The sequence below is a fragment of the Saccoglossus kowalevskii genome, chromosome 5 (genome assembly GCF_978046115.1).
Source record: "Saccoglossus kowalevskii chromosome 5, keSacKowa6.1, whole genome shotgun sequence".
Lineage (NCBI taxonomy): Eukaryota > Metazoa > Hemichordata > Enteropneusta > Harrimaniidae > Saccoglossus > Saccoglossus kowalevskii.
The window spans coordinates 33,907,493-33,925,350 of NC_140645.1; the positions used below are offsets into that span (position 1 = coordinate 33,907,493).

Sequence of the window (17,858 nt, forward strand, 5' to 3'; positions counted from 1 at the left end):
CTTAGTTTGCCTTTAAATGATAATTTAAACACTCAACAACTACAATGGTATCCCACAATGCAATAGTGTAATTCCAGGAATGGAGATTTCCTTCTTTGTTTTAATTTAGTATATGCTCTTCTTCGTAAGTTTGCAATTTTGAAATGAAGTCATTCTACAATATTTAAGTAGAGGTGAACCATCAACTTGACATTGACATTGTTCTGTGCATTATTAAATTATTTGTCCCTTGCAAATCTGTTATTTAATAAGTACATGTACCAGCTACATTTAACATGTTATTTTTTTTGACATCTTGAATTTACTTCTGTAGTTTGCGCCTGACAAAACTATCTGCTTTTGAGTTCTTCTTCAACAGGGATCGATCCAGAATTTTATTTCATCCAATTGTTTCTCTATAAAAAAAAAAGGAAAAACCAAGATAAATAAAACTTGAATCTTTTAGGGGTTTTGGGGAATTAAAACAACAATGAAAACCCTCTCTGAAACGTCCCCTCTTTGTGTGTGGAGACCTTTAATATGTACTTCATGTCATGTGACCTTGATCAAAATTATTCATTCTTTGCGGACGACCACTTGTTTGATTGGAAGCGCTATATGTACTAGTAACAGGTGTGTATAATCTGTAACAGTTACTGCACATCTGTTTTGTGTTAAATCAATTAAACACACTCCTGAAACGAATACAATTGTAATAATCATGATTATCTTTATTTTATTCAAATGTACAATTGTATTTTTTCTCTCCAATCAGTTTTTACTCCATAAATCAAAATTATAATTTCATGCTGTTTTCTCATTGAGAAGTTTCTGCAAAATTTTGCTGTCATTTTCACACATTTTTATCTAAGTTAGTTTCCTTGGATTTAATTAGAAATTTTCCTGTGCTCAGTTTGATTTGGAAGGAACATTATCACAGTTCCTCTATCATAGTTAAGCCATTCTGACATGCATGGCTCCCCATGCAAGCAACAGTAAAATTTAATAATGAAACTTTTACATTCAAATAGTGATATTAAAGTTGCTTCAATTTGATATTTAAAAGTTGGAACTTCTGTGGGTAAATTTTTAAAGTGATAGTTGACAAAAATCATACTAGCAAAAAAAGAAAATCTTGCAATTTTTTGCTATCCCTCAAAATTGTGTCTACCAATTGTCTTGTTCTATTGTCATGTCTCACCACTGTCACTGTATTTCCATTCATTCAAACAAACCATATCCAAAATCAAATTGAACAGTTCATTTGTGCCCACCATTACCTGCCATCCTTAACTTAAATTAGTTGTAGTCAGGATTTGTTACGTAAACACAAAAAAATCTGACATTCTGAATTTGCATTCCAAGAACTTGAAAAAGAGAACGTTTTAGGCCGGTCTAATGATGACATTTTGACTGTGTGAAGGCAAACTAAATTTTAATCTTGTTTATTCAACAAACAAAAAATCTGAGCCGGCCTTAATCAAGCTAAATATGAAACAAGCTATTTTGGTATGTTCATTTTCCCAAAGTCCTACTTTAATGTATACGGTATGTTTAGCGACCTACAAAAGGTAAAAAGCAATAATATTTGTTCGAATTATAAAATCTTGCTTAAAATAGATCTTTGTAATCATGGAAATTCATTCAGTGCATGGAGCAAATGTAAACCATGTGCAAGACGACTACTGTAAATGCATTAATTTTTCAGTGGGTTTTAATTTTTCTATTTTCGCTATTAAGTAAAATTTGCTCAATTAAATCCATGCGAACATGTAAAATAACAATAGAATTTATTGTTTCACTGGTAAATCACATGCTTTTCAAAAATAATAGGTAGGTAGGTACATGTAGGGAGATTTTTAATGACTGGGAAATTTGCAGAAAATGTCTGTCACAAAATTAGAGGGGTTTACAGTAGTTGCTGACAGGATTTATTGTACAACTAGAATTGAGATTCTATGATGCAGTAATTTTACTGATACGCTGTATCAAAATAGAACAGCAATATTGATTACTTTTGTAATCTCATTTTCACCAAATGTTGCCAAATTTAGATTTTGTTTCTCTAAATAAGTGTACATGTAAATAAACATATTGCTGTCACATTTAGTACTTTATGGCCTATTCTGTTGTCATGGATACATATGGGTTAAACTATAGCATTCTGAAGGGGGTAATATTTAACTTATTTTGTAGGGCCATAAGGCGTTCTCTGTCTGCTGCATGGTCTCTATCTGCTTGACACTTAGAGGGCGCTCTCCATGACCACCTCTTTCCTATAGGTCTCATGCCACTAATTAACCAATGGCTGCTCGTAGCCCTCAATTTAAATGCCCAGCAAGAACCAATGACATTTTTTAAATATTATTTTTCTCAGGTGCTCCCTGTTTGAGGGCGTAATCACCTGGGTCAGAGGTGAGACAAACATGTGGTCTTTTGTTTACTACTTAGCGGCTGTGTACCTGTGGGTTTATTCTGTGTGTTAATGGATGTTCTAATCTTGGTGTTTTTCCAGTGATTTCTCTTGGTGCAATCCAAATACAGTAGGTGTGTCTTGTTTACCTAAGATTTGCAAGAGTTTGAGCTGGCCAACATGTTAGTTTTTTTCATATGGTTGATTACTGGCATGTTGATTTCCCATTTTTGAGCCATATTTTCAACTTTCTTCGTCATTTTCATATAGCAATCTCGTCATATGTTAACATTGTCGTCTATGGAAATTCAATTAGTGGTATGAGCCCTATAGTGACCACTTCTTAGCAGTCCCGAGGCACTAACATATAAGTAACCTGTCTACAAAAACCATTTGTCCATCGTTTCAGTGATATTTTTAGAGGCAATATGGTAATAGAGACCAATATAGTAATTAGCATAAACAATTTTTTTAATTTTCTTATAAATTAAAAAACCTAGAATTTATTCATTTTGCAACAGACTGTACTTCAAGGCAGTATAAGGATATTCACCTAAAAAAGTTGGGGGTCACCAGCCTTATTTTCGAGATATTGATAGTTTTATTTTAGTGGAAAGTCGCAATTTTGGCACTATTATAAAACACTTTTACCACAGGTTCCTATGGCAGAGATATTATGCTATATCTCAAAATCTAGCCTGGTGACATAGGCTGAAAAAATCATATATTGTTAATGAAGGAGTACTTTTTGTTGTTCTGAATTATTTAAAAAAATCTGGGTTTTAAAAAGTGTCAAGAAATGCAATTTTTCTTTAACATTGTGTTCTATGGAATTGTTCGAAAAATATCAATTTTCAAGAAATATTAGGACGCGTTTCTCAAAAAGCATAACTGTAACACACAAAATAATGCTATTTCATTGTACCATGGGACATTAGCTTCATGATTGTACATAATAAACTAATGAACATTGTCATGCGATTTATGACCAATTTTGTCAAAAATTATGACTATGCTTCTACCTTAAATTAAAGTATTTTTGATGCAACAATACCATTTTATTATTTTCTGGACAAATATACAAGTAAGCAACCCATAAAATATAATTCAATCATTATATAGACTGCCTGTCTATGTAGACAATTTTAATGAAGTCCCTTGGGTGATTGTTATTCACAGGTATCCCTCTTTTTTATTATTGTGCTAAATTTGGAGTTTTTCATTAACAAGGTCTTGCATTGTATGACCTATATATTTAGAAAAGATGGAACAACATTATAACTATATAAAATGCTGATTATTTGAAAAAAAATGTAATATTCAAGTTACACATAATATTGTTCTTTCAGATGGAGAGTAATACAGTTATTATTTTCGTCATTTGAATAATAGAATTATTCACTGTACATATTACATGGAAAAGATGAAATATGCATTTTGGATAAAATAAGAGTTAATACATATAAACTTAAAATTCATCAGAGGCCAAAACTTTGCAAATAAACAAAAAAAATGCAATTACTGCAACCAATTAGAAGATGAACTGCATTTTTTTAAGAAATGTCAATTATGAATAGAAACAAAAAAAAAAGCTTTACTCAATCTATTTACAAAAAACTGAGAATCTTGAATTGTTAAAAAACAAAGACAAACTGTGTTTGCCGAAAATTATGTTAACTGAAACATAAGTTGTCTAAACTGAATAATGAACATCTTTCTTCATCTTCTGCATAGAATTATTTCTGGGGAATACTGCTATAAACTAAACACCTGTGTACCATACATTTGTATTGCTTGTTCATTTCAATTGGTGTCCCATGTCTGGTTTCATTCTGCTATTTAATTTGTTACTGCTCTTAGTTTTACAACTGACATACCCTGAATAATCAAGTGGAAAATGATGTGCATGCACAGCATGTTGGGAAAAAAGATAAATAACATAACACAAAAGAATGGTGTGATGTCTGATTGCATTGAACACCACTCTACATGTATGTGACGTGGTGAATCCAGACTCCATGTCTGAATATTTACAAGTCATGTTGATGAATCAAATTAACCTTTATAATATCTTGGTATTTACTTGTCAAAGTTTATAATCACAATTTGATTTCAAAATAAACAAAGAACATGCTGCAGTTGCCTTTCAACAAATGCTCAAAATAATCTTTACTGTAACATGTGGTGTATTTTTTTTAAATCAAGTCTATGAAATAATAGTATCATGAGATACAACATCTGTCACCAGTGCATTTCATTAACCTATAACCTTTGTCTCTATTGTTTTACAGCAAATAATACTGTAAAATACTTTATTTTAGCTGGAATTAATTATCTCTGAAAAGACATTTTGGGTGTTTTGTATGGAATTTATTTTCAACGATTTTGACAAGTTGAATGTAAGTTGAATATTCGCTTGATTTTATTTTCACTGAATCATTCTTTCAGCGAAAATTAATTCCAAGTAATTTGTAAATAATATAGATCTGGTAATAGTAAATATATTGTCGCTTTGGAAATAACTTAACATCAGGTGATAGCAAAAAGTTATTTGATCTAAACCACCTCTTTTGACCTAATACATCAAGTCGGTTAATAACCAATCCGAATGCTCTGATTTATTTATGTCGAATTGTGATTTTTTTTGTCATTGATAAAAATAGAAAAGCTTGGGCATGTTTCAATTTTTGATAGATAAACCATAGACCCTATTGTACATGTAGGGTCTATGAGTAAACTTTTCATTCTCTAGAAATTCAACTTTACATCACTATTGTGTAGTCCACTATCTTGACTCCCTAGCACTATCTTGACTCCTTAGCACAACAAACCCATAAATACATGTATACTCAAAAATATTTTATATGAATCCACCTGTTTAATTTGAAATTAGTCTCGTTCTAATTCAAACAAGACAATTGGATTTTGCTGCGTTTCTACGTAAGCACTGCTACATCAGTGAAACATCACAGCCAAATTTGTACACTAGTACATTTGGCTAGATGTTGTGTTAATTCTGTCGCTAACAGGCAAGAATAATTCAAACTATTCTGCAAAAATTTCCCGTATTTGAAACACTGTCATCATCCACAGAAATTATTTTGCTAATCCGTAATTCAAGATGTCGCTAATCTAAAATAAGATTTATTCTACTCAATGATTAGTTTAGTTAAATTAAGATTCTGTTAATTTTTGCATTTATTCAAACTAGCTAAAAATAGCATGTAGCTATTTCAACACGTTTTACAGTAGTTTGTAATGTACATGTTTTATTTTATTTCGATGTACTATTTTTAACTGATCAAGATCTTCAAACTTTTCACTCTGGGATGAAAAATTATTTCATGCTGAATTCATTTTTTTACCTTAATATTTGATCATTCATTATTTTAATAAATAATTGGAATACATTTCTTTTTGCTCAACAGCACTCATATATTTAAAAATGCGACATATTCCGAGGATTGTATTGGTCATTATGTCTATAGTCTGTGCGGTCAACCCTGTTGATGGTCTAGCTGTTATGTCCATAGACCTGGGAAGCGATTGCTATAAAATGGCGTTGGTCAAGGTAAGTATGCCCTCTCTGATGAAGAAGGCAGTATATCTATTAAAGAATATATTATCATGATTCTCTACGAAAGAAATGCCCACTCAACCTTACAACTGTCGAAGTCAACAAAGTCGAAATTTAAATTTCAAAATGGGGATTATTATTAAGTCAATTATCAATTCCTAAATTAAGTCCTAAACTGGTATGGTCACTGGTAGCGTAGCGGTTGTTGCTTCAGACTTGTGATCGGTAGACCCAATTTTAAATCCTACCTTAGGCTGAATAGCAAAACTGTTTGACCCCTACCCTGGGTGAGTGTGCCCCAGACTCAATGGGAAGGCCAATTCCACTGGCTGAGATTCATTCACTAACGAATGCAACTTTGGGAGAACCTTGGTTATTTCTTAAAATGAACACCACAATTTATTTCATCAATAATGCCCTCTACAATTTATTTTATCAATAGCGCTCTCTAGTGGCAAGCCTCTATAACATAACAGGGCAAAAACCATTCTCAACATCAATATTTTTATCTCATGTATGAGGAAGATTTTCTTTGTTATAATTGACCGATAACCAAAGAGTTGACTTTGATGACGTAACTTTTTATCTCTTATCCTGCCAGCCCCAAGTACATCCACATTGATTTGACCGGATAAGGGTTAAATTAATAAAATTTTCCACATTTACATTTTATGTGTATTATTTGTATTAATGTTCACATTATCATTTAATTCACAGCCTGGTGTTCCCATGGAAATTATATTAAACAAGTAAGTTGGTGATTTCTATATTTTTTTTATTCATAAAGCAATTTTAGTATGTAGACAAACTCAGTCAACATGGATGAAAAACACTGACATAAAATGTTGAAAAAATATCTAAATTGAAATTTTTTCCTTTTGTGTAGAGAGTCGCGGCGGAAAACAGCGGTTGTGGTATCTTTAAGAGATGATGAAAGAGTGTTTGGGGACGATGCTCTGGCCATTGTAAGTTGACAGTAATGTTATTTTTAATATCCCTTCGTTTATGTCTATTATTTTTTTGTTTTGTGTAGTTTTACATCTATATTTTTGTGTGAATGCCGTAAGCTGCTTAAGTTTAACAATTGTGAAATTTTGTTATTACGAATACCTTAAAATTGTGAAAATTCACATGGGTTTAACTACGAACATTTTGGACTGCATTATGGGTCAGGTCAATGTGAATCAAAATCAATATCTGCAAGGAATCTTTTGCAAAAAGATTGTATGTGAATTAGGTGCATGTCAGTTTGTATATACGAGTCTTTCAAAGATGGCTGATTGGCAGCCATTTTATCAGATGCTAAATCTTTTGAATGGCAAAGTCAAATTTTGGCACTTTTCACAAAATGAATCAACATAACTTTTTTCAATTTTTTTTTTCCCCAACATTTTGATCAGGACTAGTAATCATTGATAAATTATGTTCATTTGGTTCAAAATAAACAAAGATATTGAAGAAAAAATCATCATAGTTTGCAAAATGTTGCATCAATATTTTGGTTGGAAAAATTACATAATTCAAAAGGTTGTACTTGCGGGTCTGGCTCCAAGAGAAATAATAACAATACTGTTACTATCATTGTCACAACTTGAATAATTTTCATTACTTTTATCCAAAATTTGATTTAATTGATTACTAGTAGTGAGTAATGGCTTATTTTTGTTTTCTTAATAATTTTAATTACAGGGAGTGAGGTATCCTAAAACCACTTATGTTTATCTACAAGATTTACTTGCAAAAGGAATTGATAACCCTGTGGTACAACTATATAAAAAAAGGTTCCCATATCATGATATTAGGCAAGATCCAGAACGAGGTAAGTCTTCTTTTATAGCTGTTAGATTTCCTTACATGTTAGAACTGTAGTTGAGTTATGGGTCCATTCACACTCCAAACATAAATTATCAAAGTATCAAAACAATTACACTGGTGGTTTTCAAGAAGTCAATGGACAATATACGAACAGATAAATTATCAAAGTATCAAAACAATTACACTGGTGGTTTTCAAGAAGTCGATGGACATTATATGAACAGATAAATTATCAAAGTATCAAAACAATTACACTGGTGGTTTTCAAGAAATCGATGGACAATATATGAACAGATAAATTATCAAAGTATCAAAACAATTACACTGGTGGTTTTCAAGAAGTCGATGGACAATATACGAACAGATAAATTATCAAAGTATCAAAACAATTACACTGGTGGTTTTCAAGAAGTCGATGGACATTATATGAACAGATAAATTATCAAAGTATCAAAACAATTACACTGGTGGTTTTCAAGAAGTCGATGGACAATATACGAACAGATAAATTATCAAAGTATCAAAACAATTACACTGGTGGTTTTCAAGAAGTCGATGGACAATATACGAACAGATAAATTATCAAAGTATCAAAACAATTACACTGGTGGTTTTCAAGAAGTCGATGGACAATATATGAACAGATAAATTATCAAAGTATCAAAACAATTACACTGGTGGTTTTCAAGAAGTCGATGGACAATATACGAACAGATAAATTATCAAAGTATCAAAACAATTACACTGGTGGTTTTCAAGAAGTCGATGGACAATATACGAACAGATAAATTATCAAAGTATCAAAACAATTACACTGGTGGTTTTCAAGAAGTCGATGGACAATATACGAACAGATAAATTATCAAAGTATCAAAACAATTACACTGGTGGTTTTCAAGAAGTCGATGGACAATATATGAACAGATAAATTATCAAAGTATCAAAACAATTACACTGGTGGTTTTCAAGAAGTCGATGGACAATATACGAACAGATAAATTATCAAAGTATCAAAACAATTACACTGGTGGTTTTCAAGAAGTCGATGGACAATATACGAACAGATAAATTATCAAAGTATCAAAACAATTACACTTGTGGTTTTCAAGAAGTCGATGGACATTATATGAACAGATAAATTATCAAAGTATCAAAACAATTGCACTGGTGGTTTTCAAGAAGTCGATGGACAGTAAATGAACAGCTTTGCTCTGTCATCTGCAATGACAGTGGAGCTAAATAAAATCGTATTAAAACAAAAATCACAATATTTGTTATAATGAATCATTAAAATATTTCAGATTTTGACCATAGACATCTAATTTTTCTAAGTACATGCTACTACCGGTGATACAGAAAATATGGTAATGGTGAATCTATGATTTTTTTCATCATTTCTTCAGATACTATCTTATTCCAACACAGTGAAGATCTCCAATATACACCTGAAGAATTACTGGCTATGATATTAAACAGAGCTCAAGAAATGGCAGCAGCATTCGCTGGTAAGATTTTAAAATACTTTAACTTGTTTAATGCATCAAATTAACCAACTCACAAAATAGACGTACATGTATGCTTAAGTAATACAAGTCTCCATACATGATAAATTCTGTAATGGTACAAATCGTTCCATTTGATAAACACAAAACTGGAAATTACAAACTATAGAATGTGCAATGAAATGAGACGTTGGATAATGTGTACAGATGTGAAAAAAGGCAATGTGTTTACGTTTTTGTCTCATTTTGCTAAGAAAAACACATAAATTTGTCCATATTTTTTTTATTTGTGTTCTTTTGATGAAAAATTGAATTTTAAGGAAATTGGTGGAAATCATTAAATATACCAACATTGTGGTGGAAACGTTATACCATTCTAAAGATGAACTTAAATTTGTTTCTAATCATTTTTCATTTACTGGATATGTATTTTATGTTTTCATGTTTGTTTCTTTTCAGAACAACCCATCAAAGATGTTGTCATAACAGTACCTGCTTATTTCAACCAAGCCGAGAGAAGATCTGTTAAACATGCTGCTGAGTTAGTGGGGCTTAACGTACTGCAACTAATGAATGACAATGCAGCAGGTATTTTATTAATTTTATTAATATGCCATTCTCTTTGTAAACTGCATTTTTGAAACCCAAACTTTTAGATTGGGAGGCTTGAACATTAGGCACGTTAGACATTTTTAAAACTATTATCAAAATGCTAGGTGTGAGAAAATAAAGGAAATGAGTGGTCACACCATTCATTTGTCCCTCAAGTCTATACAGTCACATACTATCAACTAACTGACTTTAGGAGATTCCAATTTGACTCTGGATCCAAACAAAACCAGTCCTGTTAGAAGGCACCCTGACCATGACACAGCCCCTATCATACTGTAAAGTACTTTTAGCTGGAATTAATTTTCGGTGAAAAGCCTTTTTAGGATGTTTTGTATGGAATTTATTTTTACTGATTTTTGACAAGTTGAATGTAAAATATAGGAAAAAAAGTTTATTTGCTGGATTTTATTATTACAAACCATTCCTTCAGCAAAAATAGCGAAAATAAATATATACGCTACTAATAGAGCAAATATGATGTGTGAGAAATGTTTCAACAGTTTCACTATGCTTTTTTTTCGACAGTTGCGTTGAATTATGGCGTGTTTAGAAGAACTACGTTCAATGTTACTCCTACTAATATAATGTTCTATGATATGGGAGCGAGTAGTACCACGGCAACCATTGTTAGTTACCAGATAGTGAAGACCAAAGAAAAAGGCATCAGTGAGACAAATCCACAGCTCACAGTTAAAGGAATTGGGTAAATGGTCACAAATTTTGGCTAAACCTTTTCATCGTCAGTTCCTTCTTTTTATCCCAAATTCACAAAATAGTCCTGTTTATATATAGTCTGTAATATCCTTCGGAAGGTTGGGAGAAATATAGTTAAAAAAAATTGAGTAAAATTTTCTGCAAAATATAATGCTTCTTGTCATCATAGTGATATTGTTCTCAACTTTCTCAGATTTGACCGAACTCTGGGAGGATTTGAAGTTGAGTTGAGACTAAGAGAACACTTTGCTAAGGTGTTCACAGAGCAAGGCAAGGCAAAGAGCAATGTTTATGAATCACCGAGAGCAATGGCAAAATTATTAAAAGAAGCAAAGAGAATAAAAAAAGTGTTGAGTGCAAATACAGAACACATGGCACAGGTAAGACACATGTGATGATTCAGCAATTTCCTACACTGAAATGTGTTCGCTTATCAAGAAATCCGCTACAGTGTAACATGTATTAACCAATTAATTAAGTAAATTGTAATAATAATAAAGCAATTAATTAACACCAAATACATTGCAAGATAAAATCAAAGTAAACATACTCACTCAGCACTAGATTGTTTAGCAACTCATCATGAATCAAGTTCCCTGTAGCTCGGGGACTTGTTGCCGTATTGAGCCTCAGTTCGAGTCACACACAACTATAGAGGTCGAGCATACAGACAATGACAAGAAAAGTTAAAATGTTCCAATAAGAACCTGTTTATCAAGTTCTGTGTGAAATTTTTAATTTACTAGATCGAGAGAAAGTAGGAAAAAAATGAAAATTATGATTATTAGATTACATTTATTGTTTACTTTCAGATTGAAGGTTTAATAGATGATGTTGATTTCCGTGTCAAAATAACAAGGGAAGAAATGGAAACAATGTGTGCTGATTTGTTTGCTAGAGTCAAGAATCCTGTCAGAATGGCCATTGAATCAGCAGATATGACACTAGTAAGTATACAGGTTACAGGGCCTGATTGTATTAGAATGGCCATCGAGTCAGCAGTTATGACACTAGTAAGTATACAAATTACAGGGCCTGATTGTATTAGAATGGCCATTAATTCAGCAGATATGACCCTGGTAAGTATACAGATTACAGGGCCTGACTGTATTAGAATGGCCATAGATTCAGCAGATATGACCCTGGTAAGTATACAGGTTACAGGGCCTGATTGTATTAGAATGGCCATAGATTCAGCAGATATGACCCTGGTAAGTATACAGGTCACAGAGGCTAAATGTCTTAAATCAGCCTTAACTCAGCAGATGTGATCCAGAGAAGTACATGTATACAGTGTAAGGGCCTGCATCCTGTTAATCTGAATTGAATAGCTAATGCTGGACTACCATGAAGTTTTTATGTAATGTTGTTGATTTGATTTTTGACCATTGTTTTACAGGGTGAAATCGACCAGGTTATACTGATGGGTGGTGGAACTAGGATTCCAAAGGTGCAGGAACTACTTTTGGAAGCAGTGAAAAAGTAAGTGTCTTCTAAACAGTTTAGTTTGCAACCAAATGCAGTACAGCCTGAGCAGAACTGAATATTTACCCTTTCATTTTGAATTCTGTGCGTCCACCTGTATCTCAGACATGCCTAGTTCGATCACATTTGTACTTCACAAATACATCACGTTTTTTGGGCGACATACACATGTATGTCTATTCATTTCATGATCCAATTCAAAATGGTTGACTGGTAACCATGGTGACTATATAATGTGAATACTCATTTGTTTTTTTAGGAGTGAATTAGGAAAAAACATCAACGCTGATGAAGCAGCAGCTTTGGGAGCGTCATATCAAGCTGCCTACCTGAGTAAAGGTTTTAAAGTTAAAAAGTTTGTAGTCAAAGATGCCAATCTCTACCCAATAGAAGTAAGCCTATGTTTATATATCTCAATAAATAGTGTTAGTGCTATTAATTATTCAAATCAAAATATGTTACTGGCAAAATACAAAAATATGTTTAATATTAATCCTATGTTTCACCTCTTTGCATACGTGCACTCATGGCATGACTTTATTTTCAAAATCTTGATTGAAATTTGTCGAAAAATATTGAAAATTAGTTTATTTTGTGAGAGTTGACCATGGTTTTCATAGAATTGTTGTTGTTTTTTGCCTGTGTTCAATTCTGATATTGATTATTTTGTCTCAAGTGTCAGTAAAACAAGACATTATATGTAAAAGAGGTAATAAAGACAATGGGGTTGGGAAATAATGAACAGATCCTCGATGACATCTAATTAGGTGGCTTCAGCATGTAATTTTAGCCAGAGAAAAAAACTTCAGTTTCAACAAATGATTTTGTAATACCAGTAATCTTGTTGAGTGTGTAAGAATTTACTTTCTGGATTAAAATAACAATGGATAACAAAAGATAGATTAACTTTGTAAACAACATAAACAATAGTGTCCCATGATTCTTTGGTGCAATCCCTGTGCTTGGAAGTTTCCCCTTTAACTAAATCACCTTTGTTTGTCTATGCATAGCTAGGTACTATTTGCATCTCATCGTCTGTCTCTTTACTGTTTGATATGGTAATGAAGAAGATGTGTATCATGGAGTAAGCTGAATTATGTTTTTTTGATTCTTTAGGTGGAGTTTGAAAGATCAGCTATTAATGATGAAGGAGTAGAATTTCAGAAAACTGTTAAAAGAACGTTATTTGGTAGAAATAATCCATATCCTCAGAAGAAAGTTATGACATTCAATAAACACACTGATGACTTTGCATTTAGTGTCAATTATGGAGATTTGTCATTTGTAAATGAAGATTATTTAAAGTAAGTATTGGTGGTGTTTTTTTTTTGTTTTGTTTGTTTGTTGTTGTTGTTTTTTTGTTTTGTTTCTTTTTTAGCTCCGCTGTCGACTTTGTCGAGCGGAGCTTATCATATGAGTGATTGTCCGTCGTCGTCCGTGTCAATGTTTTACTTTTTCGACTTCTTCTTGAAAACTACAAGCCTGAATGCTTTGATACTTGGTGTATATGTACCTTGGGTAGACCTCTCTTAGGTTTGTTCATTTCATGTTGATATCTTCAATTCTCTAATTTTGGTGAATATTTTTGTCATTTTTGGTAAAAAGTGATATTTTCGACTTCTTGTTAAAAACCGCAAGTGCAATTGCTTTGATATTACATATATAGGTACTACATGTGGACCTCTCTCAGATTTGTTCATTTTGTAATGATATCTTTAATTCTCTAATTTTGGTGAATATTTTTGTCATTTTTGGTAAAAAGTGATATTTTCGACTTCTTGTTAAAAACCGCAAGTCCAATTGCTTTGATACTACATATATAGGTACTACATGTGGACCTCTCTCAGATTTGTTCATTTCGTGATGATATCTTCAATTCTCTAATTTTGGTGAATATTTTTGTAATTTTTGGTAAAAAGTGATATTTTCGACTTCTTGTTAAAAACCAAAAGTTCAATTGCTTTGATATTACATATATAGATACTACATGTAGACCTTTCTCAGATTTGTTCATTTTGTGATGATATCTTCAGTTCTCTAATTTTGGTGAATATTTTTGTCATTTTTGGTAAAAAGTGATATTTTCGACTTCTTGTTGAAAACTGTAAGTCCGATTGCTTTGATATTACATATATAGGTACTACATGTGGACCTCTCTCAGATTTGTTCATTTCGTGATGATATCTTCAATTCTCTAATTTTGGTGAATATTTTTGTAATTTTTGGTAAAAAGTGATATTTTCGACTTCTTGTTAAAAACCAAAAGTTCAATTGCTTTGATATTACATATATAGATACTACATGTAGACCTTTCTCAGATTTGTTCATTTTGTGATGATATCTTCAGTTCTCTAATTTTGGTGAATATTTTTGTCATTTTTGGTAAAAAGTGATATTTTCGACTTCTTGTTGAAAACTGTAAGTCCGATTGCTTTGATATTACATATATAGGTACTACATGTGGACCTCTCTCAGATTTGTTTGTTTTGTGATGATATCTTCAGTTCTCTAATTTTGGTGAATATTTTTGTAATTTTTGGTAAAAAGTGATATTTTCGACTTCTTGTTAAAAACTGTAAGTCCGATTGCTTTGATACTATTCATATTGTTCATTTTCTAATGATGTCTTCAGTTCTTTAATTGAAATGTGCGTTGCTAACAGCGGAGCTATCTCAGCCGATAGGCTGCTTGTTTATTTTTTTAGTCCTTTGGTCCAACGGTCCAACGGACTAATGCTATCACAATCTGTAGGCCGTAGTCCGTGTGCTGTAGACAAAGATATCTCAAAAACCCTTCAGTCTATTTTTCTGAAACTTGGCATCATGATAGCTTGTGTGAATATCTCCAGGGCATTTTTTTTTTATTTGGCTTGAATCATTTTAAAATTACTTTTTGGCCCCAAACCCCCCCCCCCCCCAAATCAGGCTTTTTCAGTGTAGGTAATCTCTGTCCAATTACCATACATGGTGAGTGGCACAATTTGCATAGTAAACATTTTGTGTTATTTTTCCTGATACACACTTCTCTTATCAAATTGTAGTTTCATAATAAAGAATGTATATTATTTGATGTGTTCATGTATGTTGTGATAGTTTATCGCATAAATTATCCGTTTAATGATAGATTAAATAGTACTAATTTGAATTTATCACGCATGCGCAGTTACGCATAAAACGACCATTCGACGATATGGCAGTGTGATTACAGTATAACAATTGTTTTGATAGAATACAATGCCTGATGTGTATTTGTGATTACATGGGCGCTGTCTTAATAAAGTAGTGTGTGTTATTGGACGAATTGAACACTTGCTACGCTGTTTTATTGCACGAACTAGGCATTGACAAGCAACAACCAGTGGCTATATTCATAGCCCTGAGTACAGTCCTGTAGGTTGGCCTCCTTCCGCTGATCATTCGGCCCCCACAGTCCTGAGAAGTCGCATAGACCGGGGATTCGACACCCGCCTACAAATTTATGGCGGAGAACCGTTCTGCAGTTTACATGATTGTAACCAGCTAAAACATCTATCGATCAAATCCAGCGATCACAAATACCCTTTTTGTGGCCGAAAAAGGAACCTACAGCACTGGAACGTTGGCAAAAACTAGTTTTACGCAACGAAACAACGTTTTGTTTATAAATACGTCAAGAACAAGATGGCGGCGTATACTTTCGGTTGACGTTGGAAAATGTCGATTTGATCGACTAGAGTGGAAAATCTTATGTAATTTCACTTCCAGTTAAGGCATTCAGAATAGTTAGACGTGACGACCTGCTTATTTTTTAACTGCAAAGCTGAATGCCTCTTAAATCGCCCAATACATTCCTTCACAATAGTGTCGAATCCCCTGCTCTATGCGACTTCTCAGCACTGTGGGGGCCGACTGATCAGCGGAAGGAGGCCAACCTACAGGACTGTACTCAGGGCTACTATATTCATAGCTGCGGTTCCATAGCTCTTTTGTACGACTGACAACTGATTTTTACATTTTTATTTATATTTGTAGTATGGTTTTGTATCTTGTCAGTCGCCTCTGGGGCCGACTAATACCGTCGAGCAATAAAAAAGTCGGGCGGCGACAAGAGAGCTATGAATCACATACGGCTATTCATCGAATCATGATGGAATAAATACACGAGGTACAGGAACGTGTGTTCAAGGTTAACCTCAATACAATGCTAGTAATAACTCCTAGCGTATCCCGGGTGTCTTGCGTCATGGAGTGCATTTAGAAGATAAGTATGTTTTACGGCGTGTCACTGAGAAAATATTAAACCGGTGCTGATAGTGCGACATTGCACTGATTACCGTCGCATCGCTTGAGCGTGGATGGTCTGTGCGAATGCACATGAAATCGTGTGAAATCGCGGTCAATCATGTTAGTCGTGTCTGAGCGCAAACCTATTATTCAACATCATCGGAAGGTACTGACATGTTTTACAGAGTTTCACTGAGAGAATATTAAACCGGTACTAACAGTATGACATTTCACAGCCCTGTGTAAATGTTCCGGCCGCTAAAAACTGTAGGGTAGCGTACACATGGCTAGGCATATATTTCAACGAGTACCGTTCGCTTCACCTGAGCGTGGGTGGTCTGTGCCTGGAGTTTTTTTTTTAGCTTCATGGTCTGTGCGAAGCACACGAAATCCTAATGCGGTCAATCATGTCAGTGGGTAAACACAACAATATTATTCAACATCATCGGTAGGTACTGACATTGTTTCCTTGGCCCCGTGAATCCTAAAAAACCGATCGAAACGCGACTCGATGTTGTCAACTTGTCGTTTTCAAATTAAACATTTTGAAGAAAAAAACGAACTCGAGCGTCGACGATAGCATTATGTTGATATATATCCAAAAGTTGTAAAGACTAATGTACTTTATTAAATACAGCCAAATCAAAGTCAGCTTGGACATTCAGTTGTGAGACATCACAAAATAAACGGTGCCAGCGATAGATTTCGCGAACGAAAGAACAAAATAAACGCAATCAAAGGCGCCGACCACGCGCATTGGAAATAAATAGTACGCGTTGCGACGAGAAATCTCACCTGCATCTTTCACTCACGCAAACGCACACACATGCTATTTCCGTATATTGAATACGTTGATAACGGAAAGGACAAGTTTAAATCATCTTTGCATTAACACAACTTGAAAGCAACAGTCTCACACTGAATATATGTTTATCAATTATCAAACTAAACATTCAATGAAGCGGACTACGACGTTTAAGAGGAAAAGACAAGGCTAAGACGAAAAATGAATTGAATATCCATCTTTTGAAAAATCAGCTAAACAGTTTACCACCACGATTATGGTGAATTGGCGAATTATCAACGAAGACGACCGGACGTCTCTGGTCATGAGCTGGCTGGTTTGAATTTATCCACTTTTACAGTGATGACTATTGCGTTCCAGTTGAGTTACTAGTAATTACAAGCCTGATTTACATTTTTTTGGTGGTGTTTTTCGTCAATATAAATGCGTTGGAAAATAGCATAAGTATATTGCGTGAGTGAAAGAGGCTGGGGAGACTTTGTCACAACGCGTTCTATTTATTTGCAACGCGCGTGGTCGGCCCTCTGATTGCGTTTATTTTGTATTTTTATTTTCGAAATGTATCACTGGCTGCGTTTTTTTATACTTCTCGCATCTGAACGTCCAAGCTGACCTTGTTTTGGCTGTAATGCCAGGGAGGGGGAAATTTCATTTCTTTTCGGAAAACAGCTCCATCCAGCAACCTTTCATCGCA

General features: G+C 33.5%; 1 protein-coding gene across 3 annotated transcripts in view; it reads left to right on the forward strand.

The window, feature by feature from the left end:
- Positions 1-17,858, forward strand: part of LOC100375980 (hypoxia up-regulated protein 1-like) — a 51,511-nt gene that overhangs the window by 3,002 nt on the left and 30,651 nt on the right. For 2 of the 3 annotated variants that reach the window (XM_085499343.1, XM_085499341.1), the window contains exons 2-14: positions 4,714-4,791; positions 5,821-5,963; positions 6,687-6,718; positions 6,856-6,934; positions 7,659-7,788; positions 9,188-9,289; positions 9,746-9,874; positions 10,424-10,601; positions 10,806-10,992; positions 11,425-11,559; positions 12,012-12,094; positions 12,357-12,489; positions 13,214-13,401. In XM_085499343.1, coding sequence (XP_085355469.1) covers positions 5,838-5,963; positions 6,687-6,718; positions 6,856-6,934; positions 7,659-7,788; positions 9,188-9,289; positions 9,746-9,874; positions 10,424-10,601; positions 10,806-10,992; positions 11,425-11,559; positions 12,012-12,094; positions 12,357-12,489; positions 13,214-13,401 — 1,502 coding nt within the window. In that variant the 5' untranslated portion in view covers positions 4,714-4,791; positions 5,821-5,837. The remainder of the gene's footprint in view (positions 1-4,713; positions 4,792-5,820; positions 5,964-6,686; positions 6,719-6,855; positions 6,935-7,658; positions 7,789-9,187; positions 9,290-9,745; positions 9,875-10,423; positions 10,602-10,805; positions 10,993-11,424; positions 11,560-12,011; positions 12,095-12,356; positions 12,490-13,213; positions 13,402-17,858) is intronic. The other variant, XM_085499342.1, reaches the window with a different exon arrangement.